Below are 26,192 nucleotides of genomic sequence, written 5' to 3'. Positions count from 1 at the left end.
TTATCTGTTTAAATTATAACAGTTTCAGATTTGAAGGCTCCTGGTACACAGAGGTTTTTGTATAGGCACTTATTCTTGTTGTTCAAAAGAAGGCAAAAAGCCTTCCAAAATAAACATGGTCCTTCAAATTACACTTCCGAGTTGTGTATAAATCCTTAAACATGAAACACCAACAAGAATCTCAAAAGTATTCTGCGTCAGACAGAACTGGACACAGAGACATCGAACTGGCTTTTTAAATCTTAAAGCAAAGATTTACTTTAGGTGGTGGAGACCCTAAAAGACCCCACACACTCGGGAAGTCAGAGATGAAGCTAAAGCAATATCAGAACAAGACAGTCATGTGGGCACTCGTCTAACTACAAAAGAAACTGGAGAAGCAATTTTCCCTGCTGAGTAGTTGTGCAATCATGAGGTAATTATTAGAAAATCACAACATGCATTTCATTGAGGGCTGGTGACAACGAATTGCCTACCAGTGACTTTTGGCAAGACATCAAAAGCTAAGATGATTAGAACGATGATAAAATAAAAAGTAGGAGTCACCCGAGAGTAAGGTTTCTTTGATTCTGACAAAATCTGAAATTACTCTCGTTCAGCCAAACAGGCCCCAAGCAATAATACATAGACTAAATTTTCAACCTGCTTACTATGAAGTAATACTCCTAAAACCATATTAAAATAGTATTTATGGAACAGAAGCAAACTAATTTTCAGGAGTGATGATCATTAATTAACAAAGAGCTAATCGAAGGAACAAGATAATCTTTAAAATTATGGCATTTAGATCTGAATCCACATTTAGGCATCTAATTAGGCCCTCTTCTTTACACGTGTTTAATCCTGACTTCAGACTCTAGAAGGTATTTGAACCTTCACAAGAATGCATTAAGCAGGCAACAAGCTCAGATGATTACAATAATAAAGCATATTTATGGAGAGCAAAAACACCCCACTGTCTTTAGTAGCTTTCCAGTAAGCTAGCATGTTTACATAAATCTGCCCATCAGTCCAGATTGTTTTACATAATAAGGAGGAATGACCCTCATTCTGAAATTTCAACTATTTGAAATTTGCTACGAATGTCTGCATACTTTAATATGTAAGTCACCTTTAAGACATGAACCAGCTTCAAAATACTGATAACTGGCTTCAAATTACCAGGTAACAGCAAGTTATAATTTACCTTTTAAAAGAAAAGTACTGATCTTTCAAGTTCACCAGTTATTACAAACTAGATTTAATCTCTACCTAAAATGCAGCAGAATTTAATTGTGTCCAAAGATGTACATTAATTTTTCATGTACCATATTTTGATTTTTTTACCAATGAATACTTACAGGTTGATTTTTTTTTTTTACATAAAGCAAAGTAGTTGTGTGATCTCAGTTTTTTGTGTGATCTGCAATTTACAAACTGTTAATAATGTAAAAATGAAAAACATGAAATGATGATTTTTTGTTTCTTAACTTACACAATTTGGTGAAATTTAATGGTCTTCCTTGATTTTAAAAAAGAATAAGCCAGATCCTGTATACTATATTTTACATAATTCCCATTTTTAGTAGCATGGATGTACACAACATACCGAAGACTGAGGTACTAAAAATATCACTTTAAATTTTTTCTAAATAAAAAGTTGTCATATAAACTTCTTCAATTACCTCGCTTTCAGCAAAATGTCTTTCTCCTTTTAAACACAGGGAAGAGCGTCTAAGAGTCTTCTCATCACCATCATCAAATACTGTCACCAGGTAAGAAGCGAGACAAGGAAAAAAAAAAGTCATTATTTTTTCTAAAACTCAGTATTATCGGTAAGTGATTGATTTAGGTGTCAGAAAGCATGAGATATATAGAGAGAGATATATATGTCTGTAGCCAGTCCTTAAAACAGAGCTGTACCTGAATACTGATGCATATCCAGCACAGCACTTGCACAAAATGACCAAATACATAAGCTGCTGTCTCACCACAGCTATTCCATGCTCGCACACGTTAAATGGAATCTGAAGTAACAAGTAGTTGAGCAGACAATTCATGGATCAGGAAACAAAATTAAAAATCAACCCAAGCTAGAACTGAAACACTATCCTTCAAGCATTTTCAATTTTTACAGAACTTTATTAAATAACGTTCAAATGGAAGCTATGCTTACTAAGGAGAAACACAAATGGTATTTTGAGAAAAAAGTTACAGTTTAATGTTGTATGAAAGTTCAACACCTTTCTCTACTGACTTAATTCAACTACTCTAAAAACCAACAGTGATATCAGCCTAAGGAAGATGACAATCACCAAAGTGCGGACAGTCATCAAAACCCGCTGTAGTGAGAGAACTGTAGAGCTCCTGATTTCTAGACTTGCTGCTACCTCTGCTATCATTAAGTCAACTGGAAACAAGTTCCTGACACAGCTGGCTTCAGCTACATACTCTATCCTTCCTGAAATACACTGGGATCTTCAGAAGCTGATAAACTGGTCAGGTAAGAAGTAACCTTTTTGTCAAGTCTTCTACAGGTACTTAATGGATGAAAACTAGGTGACAAGTTTTAACTCTTAGGCTATGCTTGCACTGCTCAGTGAAACAAGAACTGACCCTCCTCTCCCCTTCCCAACAGCGATGATAATGCTATTCTTGTCCCCACATCACAGTGACCTTGAAGACTTTTGTGGGCATGGAAACAACCCTAAGATTAGACTGAAATACTAAGTTAGAAGTTTCAACAATTTCTTAACATGTCTCTTTCACCTTCATTCAAATCTTCTCTTCTGTCCATCAAAAGTACTGCCAAGACTGATTCTGTCAGTCTCATTAGAATTCAATCATGTGGTAGAAAAAAATATGTAAACACTTTCACAAAAAGTCTTAGAAGAATGGCTGTCAACTGGCAAGAGATGCCTGGCAAGGTTAGAGAGATCAATTTTCAGCCACGTCTGGCTTTCAGCTAGTGGGTGCTATACTCCATTTTCAACATACACTAATTCAAATAAAAATATACAAAAAGCAACAAGGTACATAAAAATTCTTGACTAGTATTTATTAGATACGAAAGTACCTTTTACCTAGTTCTGAGACTTTTTCATCCCTATATAAAATTCAGTACTGTTGATGAACAAACTTCCCCTTGTGACTACCACTCCCCAGTCTGTGTTTTATACTACAGCAATTGTTGAGTACTGTTAGTGATAAAATAACAGTTATAGATGCACCATGTCACTTCAAAATTTGCTGGAAAGAGTAAGAGCAAGAACTGCACAAGATGACACACAGATCTGGAGCTGCATCTCAAATGGTCAACACACAATGAAGCCCCCCCTTGGTTAAGTGAAGTAGAAGGCAGTAGGTTCCTAATTCAGTTTGTGTTAATTAACACACAGTCTCCTTACATAATGAGAGATTTAAAAAAAAAAAGAAACGATCCACTTGAAGGGATAAGCTGACTATAACAGAGGTAAACCCATTCAGAGCTAGGTAGGTAGCCACATTATGTATCCTATGTGGTAATCTGCTTGTGGCTTCTTCCCTGCCAGAAGGATTCTTAATCTTGTTCCATAACATGAATACATTCAAAGGAAAAGCTTCACCTCCTTGAAAGACTTGTGTGGCCAGCACAGCACATACAGCTGTAATGCATGTGACATTCCAATCTAATGGAACATCCTCAAAACAATCTACTGAGCAGACGTACAGAAGCGTAGTGCATTTAAAAACACCTATTCTGAAACTGCAAGGAAAAAAAAAAAGAGGCAACTTAATGCAAATAAAACCACTTTTAATTCTGAGAAAAAGCAATGTAATAACAAAAAAATGCAGAAGGTGATAAGCCCACTTTTGAACATGCACCATTCTGCATTTTTAGTAAAGCAAATAATCCTACAATGTTGTTTTCCTCATAGTAAACACAGAGTTAAATGTTGAGAATATGACTTAAGCTTTCTAAAGCATTTTTAGTAAAGCAAATAATCCTACAATGTTGTTTTCCTCATAGTAAACACAGAGTTAAATGTTGAGAATATGACTTAAGCTTTCTAAAGACACATTTACATGAACGACAAAACAGTATCTAGTTACCAGGACTGAAATACCTTGAGCTTTTTGAGGAATTTCTATAGGAGAGGCAAATAAACTAAGGACACTTCCATGTATTTATATAACTGTGCTATACTAATTTTAAAAGCCTATACCAGCTGGTTTTTTTTTTAATTTAATTTAGTTCCTATCTTCCTTTGGTAGGAAAGTAGTAGCACCAAAAAAGACATATAAACAAACTGAGGTACAATCTCTATTCAGACAACATCTTATGAATATAAGACAGACAGGGATGCTCTTAAAGCAACCTTGCCTGTACTTTAGTGTTAAGAGTTCTCAAGCAGCCCCAAAATGGTTATTCCTCTAAATTCTACATGCTGCAGCAGTACTACATGCTGGCAAATTCTATATACACCAGTACAGGTTGGGGGTTGACCTGCTGGAGAGCAGCTCTGCAGAGAAGGACCTGGGAGTCCTGGTGAGCAGCAAGTTAGCCATGAGCCAGTAATGTGCCCTTGTGGTCAAGAAGGCCAATGGCATCCTGGGGTGCATTGAGAAGAGTGCAGCCAGCAGGTCGAGGGAGGTTCTCCCCTCCCTCTACTCTGCCCTGGTGAGGCCACCTCTGGAGTGCTGTGTCCAGTTCTGGGCCCCCCAGTTCAAGAGGGACAAGGAACTACTGGAGAGGGCTACAAAGATGATGAGGTGGCTGGAGCATCTCTCCTATGAGGAAAGGCTGAGAGACCTGGAGCTCTTCAGTCTGGAGAAGAGAAGACTGAGAGGGGACCTTATCAACACTTACAAATATCTAAAGGGCAGGTGTCAAGAGGATGGGGCCAGGCTCTTTTCAGCTGTGCCCAGTGTCAGGACAAGGGGCAACGGGCACAAGCTGGAGCACAGGAAGTTCCACCTCAACATGAAGAAAAACTTCTTTACTCTGAAGGTGGCAGAGCACTGGCACACGGTGCCCAGGGAGGTTGTGGAGTCTCCTTCCCTGGAGCTGCCTGGACATGACCCTGTGTGACCTGCTCTAGCAAGGGGGTTGGACTAGATGATCTCCAGAGGTCCCTTCCAACCCCTACCATTCTGTGATTCTATGATACTGCTCCAGTGGCATAAATGGTCTTAAGTAACAACTTCTGGAAAGGTCCTACTTCAGATCTATGTGTCCCTTCACAGTTTTTGACCAAATCATAGTAATTTTATTCACAGAATCAGTAACAATGTTAAGTAATTACCTACTTCTCAACAAGTGCTAGGACAACATTAGATAACTCTGCTGGTTAACGTGTGCTAATTCTGAAATCTGGTAAAAGGCAACTATTCCTTGAAGTAGGACTTTCACTCAGATCTGCAAAGTCATCACTGTCTGTAAAGATAATTTCAGTCTCATTCCACTCACCCTCCTGACAAAGATTATTCTAATCATCCACTACAAGAATCATTTCTCTCTCAAAGTGCATTACACAGCCAGCAGCTGTGATACTTTTACTGAGACTGCAAGGTCAACACGCTTTTATCTACAAAATACGGTTTTCAGTCTCAACTCGTACATCTCCTCTTCCTATTTCTCAAGTTCAGGATCTTTGACAGACATTTCCTTTGATTTACAGACTGCAACTACAGTACACCCACCTTCAACATTTAATCTGCATGGACTCCTACATTATTTTTCTTGCTGAACTGCTAACCTCACACTTTCTCTGGAGCATAAATATATACACACAACAGTTCTAACACTAGCTATACCATTTTGTTCTTAAAAGTTCTCATATCTGATCCACTTCCACATCAATTATCAAAACACTACCTATAATGTTAATTCTTGTCTTTATACCTCATCTTTCACCCCATCCTAACCCGGGCTCTCCTTTACTCATACATTCTACTTCTCCAACAAGAAAATGGATATATTTTCTGCAACACTTATCTGGAAGGTCTTAGCTAAACTTCCAGGTCCATTCCTTTCTAAAAGGACCTTGACTAGGGAAAGTTAGTCTTTCTCTAGTTGTTCAACATAACTTCATCAATAACAACCCTTAATATCACAAAACAACTAAGTCTTGCTAAGGTTCTTTCAAGACCTAGTCTTCATCTTCCCATGTCCTAGTTATCTGCCAAGGAGAGGAATATGTAGTTTCTCAAGAATCAATACATTTGCTGTAGTACCTTTAAGACTACCAGTGCACAGATGGAATATACATTATCACTCTAGAGTTGACCGGTTTTCCCCAAGACAAATTAAACTACTGGTACATGGCATCAGAGAGCAAAACCATGTACATATAGCCTTTAAAAAAATATTTAAAGGAAAAAAAAAAAAGCTCTATTTGCTTGCGGGAATGCGGATACATCATCTCAAGTCTGAAATGTCACATTAGAAAATAAGGAAAATGAACAGAAAAAGACTTTAAAAAACAAGCTATGTTTTTACAGAAGCTGTTCTCAGGGCTAAGTCTGAGAATAGGGAAAAACAAGTATTGCAACTTGTGTTTTAAAAGCACTTCTCCTTTTTTAAGGAACTATGACAGCACAGTTTGCTTTAGAATATCTAACAATAGTATATGAAGTATCTAAGAAGCAGTTACCGGTTATAGAGCAATTCACTAGGTCTTTACTTGCAGTGCCAGTTTCACATTGTGAGGGGTACAGTTTCTCATAAAAACTCAAAATAAGAAGTTTAGGTTTTGGGGGTTCTTTCATACAAACTTTCGATACCTAAGCACCTCCAAAAAAACCCACGTCTCTCACCATACTTAAGACATGTCCAGGTCATAGGCTTATTTTGAAGTCATGAGTTTTATTCAAATACATAACTATTTCTCTTACCTACAGTGTACCAACTTGCATCTGTTAATTTGTTGATAACTGCTTCCTGGTATGTTCCATCCGGATTCTTCACTTCCACAACAGTTCCTACCTAAAATACAAAAGCCACTTAGCACTGGAGATCTTTTGAAACAGGAAATGAAGTTAATACTTTTGTACTTAGCAAACAGAGTTAATTTCTAACCTATTTCTACGTTAAATATAACATACTTCTCCAGTTTCACTTGAATATATTTGTATCCACCAAAACTCCCTTTCATTCCTCTAAAATAAGCCAACTAACTGAGCTGATTATTTCCTACCAGCAGGTGGGGAACAAGAACCAATTTGAGTGATGTCATTCTCCTGCATAAGAGCTTGCCGATCAAATCCTCCAGCTGAGTTTTCCAAAGCAACAGTGACTAAAAATCAGAGCCAGCCAAATTTCCTAGCTTTAAGGCTAAGAAGAACAGAGAGGCTTGCATCAGCCTGTATGCTGCATCCCCTTTAACTGCAAAGGAGAAAATTAACATCTTTTAACATCTAACCCCCTAAGATGGGCTATACTAACTGTAGCTTTGCAGCATTACCTTTTATGCTTCAAGATCCTACTTGGCCCGTGTAATAAATTGAACCTTCCACTTTCACCCCACATCGCATATACGCATTTATGTCAAATACTGAAAAAGAATGCTTTTCAAAGCATTAGCAAAATATAAAACAAACGTATTACCTTTAAGGGACCCTTTATGTGGTCATCCTGCACTTCCACTGTTGAAGAATCATGTCTGAAAGTTACCTAAAAAAATATAATTCAACTGACAATCACTTGATACAACTGAGCAGCATAAGCATGTGCAGATGTCAATGGCCCTTCTCTTACTCTCATCTTACAGTCAGTCACCATATTCATTCTACTTGCTGAAAACTGTTTCATTCACATATTTTAGAAATATGAGACAATTTCTTAGTTGTCAAAACTTCTAAAATATTTTTTATCTTTCAGAACAGAACCATTACCTCTAAAGGAACTGACAATTGACTGACAAACAACAGTTTACCAACAATATTTAATGGCTCAAAACGATCTCTGCAGTTCTGTTAGTAATTTGACTTGTATTGCTCTAGTACCACACCAAGAAAGAAGAGTTTCAAGAGTTCTGAGCATAAATATTTAAGAAACTTTTATATTTCCATGCTCTGAAATCCAAGAGTTTTAGCACCTATATTTAACCCCATATCATGGGGTTTTTTTGCTTTTGCTTATTAAAGTGCATTTGCCTCATTCACAGTTGAAAGACTCACACAAAAGAAGTACAGGACACTGCTGTTAACTAAGCAAAATGAACAACCCAAATAACCTTTCAGTTACTGCCAGCCTAGCCTACATGCTGCTAGTTAACTGGAAGTAAATATACAGACGGCTAACTTTTCAGTCTTTCAAAACCAGAATAAGCAAATCTCCTAAGTATTTTCAAGGTATTTTCCCATCTCACTGGCTATGTCTTTAATCCTACACATGCTGTCCTCAGAAAAGAAAAAAAAATGGTCTGGAAATTCAAACGTATGATTAAGCTATCTGTATCAGATGCTACAGATATTCACCATTCATTTCACTCAAAATTAACTCAGTCACACTGAAACTCACAGGATCCTCCTATCAATTACACCTCAAGTTTCATTTCTACTCTGGTTTCAAAACTGAGGGAAACTGAGAAAATTCTGGCATTACGTTTTATTATATTTACATATGCACATTTTATTAACACACATAAATGATATTCTAATGTTCACCAGAACACACTCACTTGGTGTAAGTGTATGTTGTTTTATTTAATATCCAAAATAACTAAGAATGCACCATGAGATTCAGCCATGTAATAGTAACTCTCAACTACAGCAATCCTACATTAAATCTGAGGACTTGGTTCATGAGTGTACCCAAAGGTATGTTCTCACTGTTGTTTAGAGCTTCTCCATAGCACACAGCAATAGCAAAATTTCCTTCAGAACAACAGTGTTCTCTAACACCAATTCTCCTATTTAGTCTCCTCAGAAAGAGAGTTTAAGGAGTTTTGTAGACCTTGAAAGGAGCAAACAGCTGAGAACAGCACCTACAACTAGGGCTAAGGAGAGCCTACCTGGACTGGCTGATTAGAGAACAAATGCACTAGAATGCTTTACTGCCTCCCAGATGCTACTTCATGAAATAGTCATCTTGTCCATCTTAGAACCACAGCAATACACGTTGCTGTGAAAGTGTTGTTTGTTCTAGAGCTGCATCATCCACCTACTGATGGCAAATACTTTCTGTCCACCAGACAGACAAAATCATACTTTGTAACCTGAAAGCCAGACAAAGGATTCCAGTTAGGAATTACTTGAGCAAAGACTACCCATCTGAACTTCAGCCTGACAGACACAAGTATTTATTCCTCTCTTTTGGGGGATTTATCTAGAAATCGGAAGTTCAGTTCAGATGAAAAGTAATCTGAAACATGTGGTCACTCTTGGCTCACGTGAAATATCCAGTATATCAATTCTGATTTAGACACATCTGTTTTTCTTTACTTTTTGTAATTATTTTAAATGTCTTTTACAGCAAAAAGAAACTCTATCTAAAACCATGAGCCAGCCACAATGTACTATGATAAAAGTAAATAAAGTAAATTGCTACTGTGTATTCCATAACGCTTTTTTCTTTTTAAAGACGCCTTGGCACTTTGACTTTTTGGGGGCAGAAAATTTTTTTATACTAACAGTTTTTGCTTCTTGAGATATACATATGTACTCAAAAAACACTGGTTATTAACAGAAATATTCCAACTCCAAACTCGGTGTGACACCACTGGCCTTTCTTGAAACTGAGAAAAGTGATGTCAGCATTTGTTAGTGTGGGTTTTAATTCCCACAGCATTTGTCAGTGTGGAACTTTTCTGTCTCATGCAAAAGATTAAGACATTCAGCACACCATCAACCTGTTTAGATTCAGTTGGAATTTCCTTTTCTTCACCACCCTGAAAAGACAGTCCTGGTAGGTTCTATACAGCAGATGCTTCCCTAGTTTCTGTTTAATAAAGACCTACACAGAAAACAGGTTCTTCTGAAATTTCTGTGGAGGGCGCCCAAATACAAGTGGGTGTGGATGACGGTGTGAATTGTTTTAAGAGACACTGTCAAAACAAACTGGCTTAAACAGCTCTCTAAGAAAGCTATAATGGATCCTATGAAGCAGACTACCACTCTTCTAATACTGGAAGTCTTGCCCTTCAGTCAAATTTGTACTGCCTTCAACACTTTCCACAAGTACAGGCAAATCTTAAGTTTTACTGCTTTCCATGACAAAGTGTGTCATGAGGCTACATTGTTAATGTAAAATTCTGTACCATGTACAGAACCTGCCAAAGACTGCCAAACTGTGAAACACAGTAGCTATTGATACTGAAATGACAAATATATAGCCCTTAAATTAAACTGAATGAAGCTATTAAATTATACTGATGACGGAAAAGTTATTATGAAGGTATCCCTCATAATATTCTAGGAAGCAGAACTTGACAGAAGAAAGCAGGTAAAAGGAGATGCAATTAAATGTATTTTACTTCCCTGAAGACTACATACTCCATACAGAAAAAACTTCATTGCTATCCTCTTTTCTCAACATAACATCTAGTTATAAAACTTAAATGAAAGCTTCAAACTAAAACTGATGTTATGAAGATAACTGACTTTCCTTTCCCTCTAGTAGTTCTAGGAGACTAGGGCATAAAATATATTGGGGCCAGAAGAAACTGTTAAACAAGTGGAAAATAAATGCAGCAGATGAACTACCAAAATTCCAGACAAAGGACATCTGATAATAAGAATCTCGGTTAGAGCTAATACTGGGGGAAGCCTGTATGTGCCAGAAAGAGCTGAAAGGATTTTTAGAGAAAAATTCTAAAACTTTAGGGAACATATGTTCCTGGTGGAGGAAAGACAATGTAAACAGATACTGTTACTACACTCGCACACAAAACAAACCTCAACCACAAATCACATTACTCTACAAAGTAACAACAGTACTGGGGCTTAAATAAGCTTATAGCTTATTTCACAGTAACAGCGAAGACACACACACAAACTTGAATCCACAGTGCTTTTAGGGACAGCCTCCACAAACAACTTCCAGTAAAAATTCTATTCCATTTCATTTCAAGATCTTTCTGTAAAACATTGCAAGGACTGAACTGCAAGTAATAAACCTGTAAGAAAATATTAATCAATGAAAAGCAACCTTAAGTGCAAGCAGCCATCTAAGGAGGGCTGAAAGCCCTCCAAAGAGCTGGAAGGAGTTAAGATTTCACTCATCTATGCACAATACAATTCTTGTACTTAAATACTGATACTTAACAGCCTAAATACCAATACTTAGTCACTTAAACTCAATGGTGCTGTAAAGCATAGACGAGCTGATGCTGTTAAGAATTATGACTAATGAAATTAAAAGACCACTAATTTGTTCTAAAGCCTTTTTAAAGATGTAAGTTTTAAGACTTCTCATTATAGTTAACTTTATTATCAAGTAAGTGACAATAGTCCTTCCCACCAGAGCTTCTGGAGATAGACTGCTCTCTCCCTCGTACATGCTATAGGCAAAAATCAGCCATAGCATGGGGGCAAATTTAAGTAATGCATGACAGTTGATAATGGAGGCTCTTCTATGACTGGTTATAATCACTCACAATTCACACATTTTCACTTATATTTACAGTAAACATAAGAAAAATATGCTGCCACTATAACTCTGTTGCAGAGCAACAATCTAATTTATTTTTCGTAAGTGCTTTTGATCCTTGCTCTGTCATATTTCTATAAGATGTTAAGAAGCAGAGCAGAAAAATAGTACCTGCTCCCAGATTAGAAGCTTTTGGGGCAACATTATCTAAACAGAAATATGGCCATTTTGCAGTGTAGACTTACAATAAAATAAAAACAAGCTCAAACATTGTTCTCTTTATTTCTAGAAATGATACTTTAAATTTACAAAGGATGTTAAAATGTACCTCTTATTCCCTCTCCACAATTTTTAGTTGTACTGCATGTAGCTTATTCAGTCATTAACTAGTCACCCTAAAGATTAGGTGAGATCCCCAGCTTGCTGTTCTGAAGGATTCAATATGCCAAGTCTTTGCTGAACGACAGAAGGGTTTCATCTTATTCCTGAAGCATCATCTAGTTGCCACTGCTAAATGGCAGTGACCTGTGCTCCTGAAGAAACTGTATTAAACCTACCTTGAGGAATTTTAGCTATTTTCTGACAACATTTTCCCATACATAAGCCTACATTTGCCATATTTTGATCAATTACTTTAAGGTCAGCCTATGGCACTGAAGGCACAAATACTGGATGCAAATAGATGACAAAGCAGTGAAAGAAACAGAACTTATTTAATTGTGTGAGGGTGGGGGGGAACCCCTCCCCTCCCAACAAAAAGTAAGCTTACTATTATTTCAAAAACTGCATTGCCAGCCTCCAAGGAAAAGACAGCCTCTTAGCTGCCTTGAGATTATAAAGAAGTTTCACGTTGAGCTATTTTGAACATTGATGACATTTTCCCCCCAAAAAAGTGATGCAGGAAAACCACATACCTTGACTTTGACAAGTCTTTTTGCTGTCTTGATCTTGGCTTCACAGAAAGCTCCTCTATACTTCGCACTCACATCGGTGCCAACTGTGAGATAGGGAGGCTCATCAATGGCCTGGAACAGAAAGGAAAACAACTGCCTTTTAATTTCTGGCCACTGGCAATATAGCTGTCATGGTCTTGCTGGCTTTTTGTGGACAAAGCATTACAAAACAGCCCAATAAAACTTCACTTGACAGCATATGTATATCACAGCAGTAGAAACACGGAATGCAATACTAAGCTCATACAACAACTACATAAATATAATAAACTGACACCACAGTTGGCTGCAACAAGCACTGCATAAACCTCCAACCTCTGTACCACCTGAAGACAGAGCAGATGGCCAGTTCTACTGCAATGGTGAAGGCCAACCAAGTGTTCTATCTTCTCCTTTAATTGCCTTAAGATCTGATAAGTCTCATGAAGACACTGGTGTTTACTTCCCTCAAATAATTAAGGTCCATTTTTCATTAGTAAGTGAAACAACTCTGCAGAGACTTTGCTTTTTCACTTTTGAATAAAGTAAATTATATAGGTGGGTGCTCACCAGGACAGCAGCCCAAGGGGCAGAGTACAGTAGAGGAATAATGGTAGGATAAACATACAATGAGGGTGAAGTGCCCAGACAAGAGACAAGGTTCTTTAACAAGCAACAGAGGAAGAGGTGACACCCAAACAGGGAATGAAATAGAAAGAGTAGGGGAATAAGTGATTTTGAGGGTAGGAGGAGAACACGGGTCCAATTAATATGCAGCATGAGCTCATGAAGGCTCTGTTCCTTCCAAAGAGGTCCATCTTCTCTCACCCAATCTCTGCAGAGAAATCTGGGGGAGGAGATTGTAGATAGCTGAACCACCTCACGATCACTTCATAGAATGTGAGTCAGAAGAGAGAAGGCAGAGGGTGACAAGCAACAGGAGTGAGGCACATTTCCAAGAGCTGCAAGCCTCCATGCAGCCCCAAACAAGAGCTGGGAAGAGAGACCTAAGCCCTTGACTAAGCTCACATCATGTTTCTGCATCCCTACAGACTCAAACACAGCTTACAAGAGGCAACTCTGGCACATCCAGGTTCTCTACGGGAAGAATATAGAGATAATCTCCTTCACAGGCCTCAGAGCTACTATTTGATACTGAGGTAACTTGCATTCAGCATCAGGTAATTCCCACTGGCTGTTTCCAGCTCCAGTACATCAGAAGTAAAGGCATGCATGTATGTACCTGAACACTTCCATGTGGGATTTTTCAGAAAACTAAGTTTTGCAAAACTTGAAACTGGGAGACATGAGATGCTACAGGGTTAGCTCTGTATTAATGATGTTTTTACCTTGACTCTGTTCAAGGCTACCTCTCATTTTCAGGTAACAGAATAAATTTCAGTGGACTAGAAAACTGTTATCCATCTGCACTTGTTAAGATCATAAGAAACACGAATGCTCCAACGAATCTCTCCCTCTCTTTCTCCCTCTGCATGCACAGTGTGTGACTGCAGCAGACTAGCAGGATATACTACTCCAGTAGCTGTATATCCATGAACACGTATCTCTTCCTATTCCAGGTTTAGCAACAATAAAACTCAACAAAGATTAACGAGGTATCTGTCAAGAACGTTGGGATTCTGAAATTCATTCCCTCCTTGCTTAACAGTGTAAATGTACTTGCCTTCAAGGCAGGCTGCAATGCTTTTCTCTTGCTGAAACAGGGACTCAGGCGGTGATAAACTTGGTTTTGCTTAGTACTCTCAGTACAGTGTACTAAGTAGTGAGTGCTTCACATGATATGAATCTGAAGGGGGGAAAGCAGCAATGTTTTCAATAAAGGTCTAAGAGGGGAGCATCCCTCCTGCTCTCACCCACTATTTAGTGAAGAAACTCTTTCAGCACTACAATGTTGATAGTCTTTCATGTCAGTTGATCTTCCAAACTTAAAAGAAACCATGGAGTATTGAGATAACCTTAACAAGACAGACAGATCCCAGATGGGTCCACACAGATGCACGTAGCTAGAATTCTCCTATAAACAAACACTTCAAGAGCTGGTTGTATCAGTCTATACCTCCCTGTACAGCCAAATAAATGATTTCAAAGACCAACCCATAATGTTAAATTTAACTTACAGAAAATAAAGAATACTTTTTCTTCACTACTACTGAACATTAGGAAAAAAAAAAAAAAAAAAGGTCTACAACACTGGAAACCAAGACAATCTGAAGCTCTGGTCTTTGACTGCTTGGAAGTTCATGGCAGAGGAACAGGCAAGTCAATCAAACTTTAATAAGAATTTAAAATCCTGTTTTAGAGTATAATCACCAATATTAGTAATTACTTTATCACTTCTCCAGCTTATTTTTAAAAGCTTCTTCCAAAAAGAATATTCATTTGAAGAACAAACATCTGTAAGAATTGATTTCTGTTACTACCACACAAGTTAATTTCAATCCCTAGCCTAAATCTCCTGAAGTTACTTTTACAATAGCTAACTCTTTTCACCGGAACTAGTTAATATTTACCATTGTAAACAGAGTAATTTAAAAGAACATATGGACTATTTGCTTACCACTGTAGATATGTTTACTAAAAATACAGTACTGGAGTGTCTTTTGAGAGGAAAATTTGTACTAATGAAATACTTTTCTTTGATTACCACTATAAATCATTATACTTTTTAAAATAACCACAGGAAAACTTCAGCGGATACATACAGGAAATTTTTCTGCAATTTTATTACTTCATTGAAACACAAATTACGTGGAGTGTTTGTTGTTGGGTTTGTTTTTTTTTTTCCAAAATCACTTAACTGAAATTTTAAAAATAGTTCCTTCATTCTAACTGATAGTATCAGCTGAAAGTGGTAAGTTAAAACAACTAGCAAGATGTGATGCATCAGAGAAAGAAATCTAGAAAAGTAAACAGTAATGATCAAAGTCTGGCATTAATTTCAGATAATCCTTACCATGATTTTGTCATTTTCACCAACTCTAAATGAGTCACCTGTTCTCAAGCAGGTTTTATTCAATTCCAAAATTATATAGAGATTAAAAATAAGTATACCGCTATTTTTACCTTTCTGTTATCCCTTCTCTGCTTTGTGGTTACGTCATTTAATAGACCTCCTTACACTCAGAGTGAATGTATCCCTGCCTATTTAATTCTTACATGCTTTGGCAGGATGTTTTTACTTTTTATTTGCTTTTCAGTGCAGGTTATCAGAAAAAAAAAACAACCAACAGTATGTTAAAATGCAGATAAAGTCTAAGAACATAATTCAGTAATTTTGGAAAAGGTATTACAAGCATGTTGAAATTATCTTAACAAGAAGCACTGCAACAGTCTTTAACGGGAACAGGGAGACAAAATGTTGGACCACCCTACAATAAAAAGTTCTGAGTTTCTTAAAATTATTAAAGACTTCACTTTGAGACAACACTCTAGTCTCATACCTTGCCATCTCCAAATCTCTGGGCTTCAGTCTCAGCCTTCATTTCATATTAAAACAAGGTAATCTGCATTTGCACTTACATTTTATATCTGAACTTAATCTCTTGCACTTTATAATTTGTAGGTATGAATCACCTTTGCAATAGCAAATCAACAAACTTTCGCTCAACAGGAAAACTGAAAAATACATCCATCACATGCAGGAAAAATCCTTCGTTTTTCTTTTCTAATGTGTTCATGAACTTCTTTCATTCAGCACAGCTTCAACCTACACCCCAGATTTCCTCTCTCAATGTTTCCGTATTCCCATAGTCTCTTGAAGCATCTTTCAGTTCACACAGGAAGAAGGGGAAAAGTGGAGCTGATGATCTTGGATTGCCTTTTTTTTTAATTTTATTTTTTTAAACTATTGGCAGCAGACTGGTATTCAAGATCCCCACCAAACCCACCCACCCACCCGCCAGGGGCTTACACGAGGGGTGACTGTTTTGTTTGCATCAACGACTGAGGCCGGGCTACCAGAAGGGAAGCAGGCTCTGCCGGGTGACCACGCGAGCCGGCAGAGGGCTGTGCCCGAGGCCTCGTTCCCCCGGGAGCATGGGGCCACAGGCAGGCTGAGGGCACGGAAGGGCTGTTTCGGAGAGAGACTGGGGCGAGGCCTCCCCCGCAGCCGCTGAACGGGAGTGCCGAGTACCGCCCGCCAGCAGCGGCGAGAGCCGCTCGATGCTCCCACTTTGACGAGGCTGCTGGAGGCCGGCAGCGCCCGGGTGACTCCGCTCCGCTCCTTGGGGGCGGCGGGAGAGCAGGCGGGCCCCGCGTTGCGCGGGGGACCTGCCCCCGAGCCGCAGGGCACACACGGGTGCAGGCCGGCCCCGCGGCGGGCCCTGCCGCTTTAAGAGGAGGGGCCCGGAGCCGGGAAGATGCCAGAAGTTTCTGGCTGCCCGCGCCGAGCGCTGCCGCCCGCCCGCGGCTCCGGCAGATTAAGCGCGGATTGCCGTTAAACTAAATTTGTCCCCCTAAGGCGATTGCCGGACAAAGCTGCACGCAGGGCTTCCCGGGCCCGGCTGCTGCAGGGGCCGCGCCCCCCGCCCCTGGGCACCGACAGGCCCGGCTCCCAGCGCCCTGCCCGGGGCAACCGGCCGGCACCGCCTCGGAGGCGCCCGCAGCGGTCGCCGGCCGTGTAAATCCGCCGCCGGCCGCCCCTCCGGAACAGCGCCGAGACGCGTGTCGCGTTCTACAGCCCTCCTCGACAGCCCAAACACAACCGTAACGACGCCTGGCGTTCCCTTGGGTGCGCAGGAAGGGATCAAAAGAAAAAGCCTTCCTGCAGGTTTGCGCTCCCCGTTAGCAAATCCAAACTAATGGGCAGCTGCCATACTACTACTACTACTACTTAATTTTGGTTTATTAATGGAAATAGGATGAATAGTTTCTTTGCTATCTCAATTCACAACTGCTGTGGACAGGCAGGACTTTCTATACGCAGCACAGGCCACCGCAGCTGAAAAGCTGGTTTACCACTTAAATAAGGAGCAGTCTCTAGGTGACCAGTCAGCAATTTCCACCAATTCAGTGGCTGAATTTTCTTTGGCAGGCAAAGCGGGCTGCTGGAAGGGTTCTGCTCCAGCCTTCGAGCTGATTATACTTGCAAAGACTGATAAATGGCTAGATGCCCACATCATAGAACAACCTGCACATCTTCTGAATTTGGGTATTTACATCAGTATTAACAGTTCTGGTCTTCCAAGTGTGAGGGAGGAAACACACAGACCCCTCCAGAGCACTTTGGAATAAACATTTTAACATTGCAATCTAAAATGGTAGCATCATGCTTTTACATACCTTTTAAGGCTGTTAGGCCTTAGTTTGCCCTAGTTTTCCTTAGTTTTCCAGTTTTCCTAGACATTTAGGTATTTTCCATCTACGTGGCATGAAATCATCCTCACACCTCCTCTTTCAACTGTGCTGCGTTACTATATTCAAATTCCTTTGTAAAGTCTGTCACGCTTTACAGCAGCTGATAAAATTGCTTTATGTTGTCCTCTGCCTGTAAGCATGTCTAATACAGTGTGTGTGAATATATTATTTCTATCTCCTAATCTATATTCCTCTGCACCACACACAGGATGTTCCAAGTAAACCACATGAAAACAAGATTAAGCATTCAATCTAGAAACATAGCAAACATGCTTAGTAGAAAAGCCTGCAGGATGGCTTTCAGATTAATATGCAAAGAGAAAACTGGGTCTGTACCTTCCCTTTGTTTCTCACACATACAAAGTTTGAAAAGCCAAGGACTTCAGCTTGTATTAAACATTCAAAATTCAGTATTTATCTACTCTACAAGACTCTTGAGTCAAGAAACTAGTGAAACGTTTTCAAGAAGCCAAAACCAAACAGACCAACCCAAAAAAACCACCCCCAATCCCACAGAAAGGACTGGTTTTAGTTTTTAAATGGAAATTTAACATCAGTTTATTTTCACTAACCAAGGTTCAAAAAAAGCTTACTAAAGATTCAAGACCCTCTCCCCTCACACACTGCCAGGCATCCAAATTAATTCTTGAGCTTAAAGAAACGTAAGACTCAACATCTGATTTTTTTTTTCATCATTTATATTAAGCAAGAGGAATAGTGGCTAAACATTTTTCTACCATCTACAGTAACTTGAAGTTATCTTTCCAAAGAAAGTGTTTTCTCATGGCTTGCACATCTTCCATAATTTAAGATGGAAGCACCCAGTTTGCAAGCAAAACCATCACATACATACTTGACTATTCCAATTACAGTCATCCTCAGTCCCACAAATTAGTGGGAAAACCCACAAATAACACTTCACTACTTCAACTCAAAACCCAATCAGATCCTTAAGTCTTCTAATGAAGGGCGAAAGTTTCACATAGCTAGCTCCCACTTCATCCTGCAAGATTAGCAGCCACCTCAAAATCATTCAGCAGGGTTTCAGAAACTTTTGGGGCAATAAAGGCTTGAAAAGACTCAATCATCAAAAATAGCACCATTTTTTGGAAAACAAGGGTAAATCCAACATCTCCTAGGCAAGTTCTGAAGAACTGTTTTCATGAAAACAGGTTAAAAAACCACAGAGGATTTTTCTCCCCAATTACTGAGCTAGTTAAATAAAGAGCATTACTTTGAATATTTTCAAACTTCAGTAAGTTCCACCCAATAGGAGAGATCTCTGCCCACGCACTGCAGAATCAATCTCTCAAAAAACAAAATTACTGAGCATAATTAACTGTGCAAGGTTTTGCTTACAGCTCAACCTGCTGTGGTTAGGAAGATGCTCAACTTTACAGTAATAGCAGACGTCTTCAGGAAAAAAAAAACATTATTATAGCACATTTAATATACTCAATTTGGCAGATAATATATTTATAGTTGATTTCAAATACATTCCTCATGTATTTTCAGAGGAAGAAGGATGAGAAACTTCTAAAACCTTTCTATAAACCTTATGTTACTGAGGTATGTAACTCCTCAGAGACAAATGCAATATTGAAACAAAGATTGAACCCCAGATGATAAAAAACTGCTTTAAAAAAAAGTAAATGCATTGGCCCATCTTCCACCTTACTGAAAGGAGAACATCACAACAGGAATTTTTCTGGAAACTTGCAAACTACAACACAGAATGAAAGGCAGTGATGCTTTTCATATGAAAAGGCTATTACATGAAAGCTCAAGACTAAGCGTTTGCTTTGGGCAAATTTTCTTCTGGCTGAAAAATCAGATTTTGGCTTGATTTTTTTGGTTTTGTTACTGTTGTACATTTCAAAGAAAGGCAAAACTAGTAATTTTGAAATTTCTGAAAGAAAATAGTTCAAGCTTGTCAACATTTTGTCCACAAAATTATGGTAGGAACATGGTGATCAAATGGAACATTTCTGAACTAAAAAGGGGGGGACACACCTTCTTGTAATGTAACCTATTTCAAGTTTCAATTGAAAATCTACAGGAAATTTAAAGTAATACCTAACCAGTCTTGTAAGCAAACATTATACAGCACATAATTGTGGCAAAAAGGTTTTTTCCCCTTTTCTCACTCTCTGCCTCCCCTGCTTCCCCCCAACACCTCCAAAGCTGGAAGTAACCAGAACCTAGTGGACAGATGTCTGCAAGTACTAAACCAACTTCTGACAGCTGCAGCGTTCTCTACAGATGCAAATGGAATATTTATTTCAAATTATTCAGTTAGATCAGTTCAATGACTAGCTTATTTAAAGTTCATAAAGACTTGAAAAGATGCAAAAGCTCATTTTCCTCTCTGAATAAAAATGAGCTATGTGGAAAGGATTTACAGGTTCTAAGATCATGAAGGACCAAGGGACTTAGAACAGACGTTCAATTCAGTAACTGCAGGTAATACTTCCTTTATTTAATGTATCTGTTTTAAATGTAAAATATTTTTTCATTATTTTTACTTACCTGTGTACAGTTGAATTTCTATGGAAGTAGTAATGCCATTACTTTTTTTTTTAATTGGAACTATACTAAGTTGATGGATACAAAATTATAAACATATCTTAAGTATACTCAGAAAATAAGAAAGATTTCAAAGAAAATGGTTTAAAAGTCAATCCATCCTAATCATTGTCAAAGAGCAGACTGATTGTCCATCTGGAAATTTACTGAGTACTGTCATTTCCAAACACTCAAACTGTAAGTACCTCTTTCCTATTCAAAACAGCAAATCCAGAAGGGCGACCATGCTTAAAAAAAATACAGTATTTAGATTTTTTTTTTCCCCCTCACTACCACAGTGAATAAACCCCAATGAATTCTGATTCTATTCCTAATTTGGTCACAGACTTCCTGCACAACGATGCAACCCAGCAGGCACGTACCAACTTTCAAGTCTGCAGAATGGGGCTAATGCGTAGCTTACTCAAAGGCGAGTGAGCATTTGATGTTTCTCTAGTACTTTGAGACCTAAGAATGGAAATCTGTATTCTTTCTATCAGTATAGCATATCACTCTATAAAATGTTTTATTTAATCAAACACTCCAGAACTGCTGATCAGTCTCTCTAAAAATAATACCAATTCTTTACAATTCCTTCTGTAGGTCTCTTCTTATTCTGCACGGCTGAAAGACCACATGAAGGAAATATATTTTGAATGCCTGCTCCCGCTGTTTATCCCCCTGAATATAAAATATTTTTTTAAGTCAATCATTGCCATAGCTACCGGATTCCAATTTTTCTGGAAGATTTAACCAAATATTCAAAATATTTAGCACTAATAATACAAATTCATTAATTTTGGTCAGAATTTTTTTTTATGTTCCAAATGAAACATTAAGTTTCTATATATGTACAGATAAAAAGTAACAATTAACTTGAAATAAGGAGTTTCTCAATTAAGACTTCTCTTTTAGTCAAAAATATTTGAAGGACTTCTTTCAGATTTCCTGTGTTTAATGCACTCAAGTATGAAGAACTTAAAGTAAAAAAAGGGAAGCAATCGATGTGTTTGTTATTAGAGGGTAAAATAGTTTAGTAAAAAGGATGTCCCCGATACCTGTTTTGCACTTGAAAGTAAGTTAGATTAAATCTTTCCCTTGACAAACACACTGTTTCCAACTAAAAGCTTCAAATAATGCTTAGAAACATTATTTAAATTATTAGGTCTGGGTAACTTGCCTCCGTTTTAAAAATGTGCCACAATTCTGCCTAGAGATGCTGCTTATGCTATGAAAAACTTTGGATGTTTCGAAGCACTGAAAAGAATGATACGATAATGATATGCTTGTGTTCCAAGTGGATTGGAACAAAAATTATTTGATAGTTTAATCAAACAAACCAGTCCACGCTGTTCCTGAGCAAAATAATGAAGTGACTAATATAGGGCTATGTGAAGTCTGAAAAATCAACAGTCAGTGAAATCTCAGGAGAAAATGTCCACTGTTTTTAAAACAATTTGATAATTCTTTGGCAATATTTCTAGTTCCAGTCAAAGACAAATTTAATGATTGCTTTCTTTTTAATAAGTTAGTTCTAAAAAAATTCAGTATAGCAGTATACAGAACAGGAATATATATATATATGAAAGGAATTGTCTGTATTTTACAGCAAATCTACTCTAGACTGATAAAAATACTGTCATTTTGGTTGACAGAAAAATATAACAGTATTTTTAGATACTAAAACTGATAGCAAGAACAGTAGTGAATGGAAATTAAAACCAGATCATTATCTAAGAATGTTGGTGGTTTTACTGAAATGGTACCATTATCATGCTTCTGTTTATTATCACCACTTATTTTTAAAACTATTTTCTATTGTGTAAAACTTCAGAAGCAAATTCATACTAAGTTGAAAAACTGAACCTTAAAAGAACAAAAAAAAACCCATAAGCCACGATTGCCTTTTCTGCAAATACAAAAGAAAATATCTTGCCATGGTTTATTTCCATACTTAGTACAACACTTTCCAAACTAATTATTGGGAAGGAATGAGAACAGAAAGGGAGAGCTGAAGGGATGACATACTAATTCAAAATTCCCCATCAGAATGAGATTTCTCAAGCGTTGACCCAAGTCAATTCACTAACTACAGATACGATTTTCTTAGTCTTATGTTTAAATATGTATTGATAAAATTATATTCTGAATTTCTAAGCATTACATTAATATGTTGTTTTGTATGTTTGTACGAAATCATGACTGTAGCTGATCTATAATTTAATATAAAGGACCTTTTAAATATCACATTAAAAATACAACAGAATAATACATTAAATTACATAATTACTCTGGTAAGAAACATATGTAGCCTTCGGATTTGGTTTTTGACAGTGTTGCTAACTAGGAGAACGATGGGGGAGTACTAAAAGCAATGACAAAGCTACATGCAGCTGTCAACCAATAAACAAAAAAATGTAAATATGAAACAAAGTGAAAAATACGGCATTTTTCTTATTAAGAATCAATCCCTCCTAAAGACAGATTATTTAGTAAATTAAGGACAACCTATCTTCACATCAAAGCTATGCACACATCCAAGGCATTCAGGAACTAAGAATGTGTGCACTGTGGTTCTACAGACAAAATGTGTTTGCAGCAGAGGAACCAAGTGTACACAAGAGTCTACCGAAAGCACAGCAGTATAAAATTGCTAACACCATACAGCTTTACAAGAAATTTTAGACAGGAGAGGAGATTTTTAACTCTGCCATGATCCCTCAACTACTGCCCAGTCATTTACCGTAAAACTGCTTGCCAAGACAAGACTTTTAGAAAGAACTATGAAAATGAGTTTAGAAAATACCTACAAAGAGTGTGAAATAACTTAATCTAACCACTTTATTGAAGATTCAATTAGGATGTATGAGATTCCTGGGAAAAACAAAAACTCAATTACACATAAAAGGTCATGAAGGCCATTCAGCTCAGTAAGATCATTTTAGCTGTATTATGAATAACAGATGTCTGTCCTATCTGTTCTTAAATTCAGGAGCGAATATTCCATGCTCTCTGCATGCAACATATTCCAGTGCTTACAGAGTTTTCCATAATATCTCATCTAAATATTCCTTGCTGCTATTATTTCTTGTCTTATCAATACTGCACATGGAGACCAGTGTTTCTGCTTTGCAGCTTTCAAGAGATGCAACTCCTTACAGTAACCTCATCTCTAAAATAAAAACAAACAAGTTATTGTGTAAATTTTACCTATAGGCCATTTTTAAGATACCCAGTATTTCCAATTGCTTTCCTCTGGAGTTCGATTTAATTACCTCACATATTTCTCTAAGCTGGTGTCCCAAAATGGACACAGGTACGGCCTAATTGATTGTGAGAGAAGCAAAAAAGCTCATTTCACAAAATTTTCAAATAATACTTTAACATTCTTGCATAACATTTGCCTTTTTGGCACAACTATGACATTGCCTCATGTTCCCTTTGGTTGTTGGCTATTTTTCCCCAAGAACTGCTCCCCAAGGGAGAAGGAAATAGCATGCCGCATGTTCCTTCTTCAATAGCAGCAAACTGTTAACGTGGCACGTACCATACCATGAAACTCTAGCAAGTGTACTGACTGTTGATGGCTCAGCCTGCTGGCTGTCTTCAATCCCAGACACTAAAACCTTAGATTAAAAGGCAGCTAGTGCAAAGTTCTTGATTCTACGTCCTGGGAATCTTGGGTTATTGAATAAAGCACCCATTTCACTTCTCCAGAGGATCTGGACTACTGCGAATACGTGACAGGAACCACCTTAAAGGAAATGAGATGCTTGAACGAGTCATAGGTGCTTGAGGATGGGTCCCATGCTAACCATCCAACAGAATCTACCCTACTTCATAAAGCACTGATACCTGAGCAACTCTTTCTGCCCAGCGGACAGAGCATCCAGTGCCGCACACCTGCATGTTCGTAACCCAAAGGAGACTTCTGCAGTGCCATCACTCATACTGAGAAGTACCAAACACCCGCTGGTTAGCTAGCTACGGTCCTTCACTGGATTTGGCCCAGTGTCAGACTAAAGTGCTCTTGCATTGTGTAGGAAAGAAGTAATATTGTAAGGTTCTTTAATCTTACGGTCTAGGGCATTAAAAAACCCTATGGCTTCAGGATGAACAGAGCTATTAGGTTTAAAAAAAAGGATGTTAATATTCTGTATAACTAGTTACTTGAAGAGATCATAAGGGTTGAAATAAATATTCCATCTCTTCAAGGCTTTAAATCAAGAGTCTTACTAAATACACATTAAAGGAATGATCAAGCAAAGTTCGAAGTAGCAGTTCAGACTAAACCTAGTCTGGCTATAGGCATTCACACTCAAATTCTCAATCAACAAGGAATTCCCACAATTAAAGTATTGTGATAAAGGCAGCTGAAGAACAGGAAAGACTTCTGAACAGTTATCTGTGCTTTTTGAAATTCTGTGACTTACCCCATATACTGAACAGCCAATCAAAGTGATCAGGAAAACCACTCTATCCTTTTCCAGGAAAAGAAATACCAGCTTTACCACTTCTGATATGTGCTGATGTGTGTCAAAACTTATTCTTACACCCCCAGGCACTTGCGCGATGTCTCAGACAGACAGGAAGTATGCACATGGTTTCATCTCTGGTTAGAGCTCAACTTAACTTATCATAATACTAATTTTAAAAATACACTGTACACAATTCTATTCACAACAATCTGTTCACTTCTTTAGTTTTAAGAGCTCAACCGTTACAGTCAGTCCCCACTTCCTCTCAACAAATTATCTAGGCCAAAGCTGGCTGCCTTGTCCTCATATTCATTGCTCTGAAATCCTGCAATCTTGTGGCTATTACAGCTGTGGGTTTTTTAGCCTCAAAGGCATCCCATTATAATGGATTATAATTTCATAATGCACTTTTCTTAATACTTACAAAAAAAACCCCACCTGGTAGCATAGCTCATAGTCAATACAGTTACTTATTAGATCTCTGAAATGGCAATATTCATAATGCTTTATCTGTTAAAAGAACAGATGGAATAAGCCCTTTAGTTAAATTCAGGAGGGGAAGAAGAAAAATGGGGGTTATTTAAACAAAAAAGAATCTGATTTTAAGTGAAAAATGACTAACATACACAGTTTCTGCTGTATTCACAACCCAAAATACACAACTACCTGTATAAGAACCAAAATACTAATTTGTCTTGTGTAGAACTGACGAAAGAAACAGCAAGCAGCAAAGCATCACAACAGCCCTGAATGCTACAGAACTGACAGGAAACTTCTAAAAACTTAAGTGCTTTAAGACTTAACTGGTACAAAATTAAGTATATGGCTTCTTGTGTTCTGAACACAAGCTACATTAATTTACTACTTCTTTTCCTGGCAAATTTGAATGATCATCAGGACGCAGTTTTGATCGTTATGCAAAGTTAGAAAACCAGTCTAGTAAAAAGGCTTAAACCAATTCAGTCCTTTAAGAATAAAACCAGGAATTCTAGGTAAATATTCTAGTGCAGAAAACAAACAAAAAGCATCCATGAAAAATGAATAAAATAAGATGGGTTTGACAGACACTACCTTCACTTCTTAATTTCTGAAACTAGGGTGGGGGTAGATGTAGGAGGGGGAGTTGCTACAGGAACACCACCAAGAGTTACAGAGATAGTGTGAGCTTCCCTATTTCTTTTGTGAGTTGAATTAACAACTCACTAGCATAAAAAGGGAAGGCCTTGGCCCTCCAAATTCACACCTCCATGAATGGTGCCTCTCCCTGTCCATCCTGCCTTTTGCATCAGT

At 38.0% G+C, this 26,192-nt stretch overlaps 1 protein-coding gene across 1 annotated transcript in view; it reads right to left on the bottom strand.

Annotated features, from left to right (window-relative positions):
• ARID4B (AT-rich interaction domain 4B) overlaps positions 1–26,192 on the bottom strand; it is an 88,013-nt gene that overhangs the window by 45,965 nt on the left and 15,856 nt on the right. The window contains exons 2-5 of the mRNA XM_086482351.1: positions 12,466–12,576; positions 7,568–7,633; positions 6,856–6,946; positions 1,665–1,744 (exon numbers count right to left, since the gene is read on the bottom strand). Coding sequence (XP_086338477.1) covers positions 1,665–1,744; positions 6,856–6,946; positions 7,568–7,633; positions 12,466–12,576 — 348 coding nt within the window. The remainder of the gene's footprint in view (positions 1–1,664; positions 1,745–6,855; positions 6,947–7,567; positions 7,634–12,465; positions 12,577–26,192) is intronic.

Source organism: Leptosomus discolor, chromosome 2 (assembly GCF_034619465.1).
Source record: "Leptosomus discolor isolate bLepDis1 chromosome 2, bLepDis1.hap2, whole genome shotgun sequence".
Lineage (NCBI taxonomy): Eukaryota > Metazoa > Chordata > Aves > Leptosomiformes > Leptosomidae > Leptosomus > Leptosomus discolor.
This window is presented reverse-complemented; position numbering and strand designations above follow the sequence as displayed.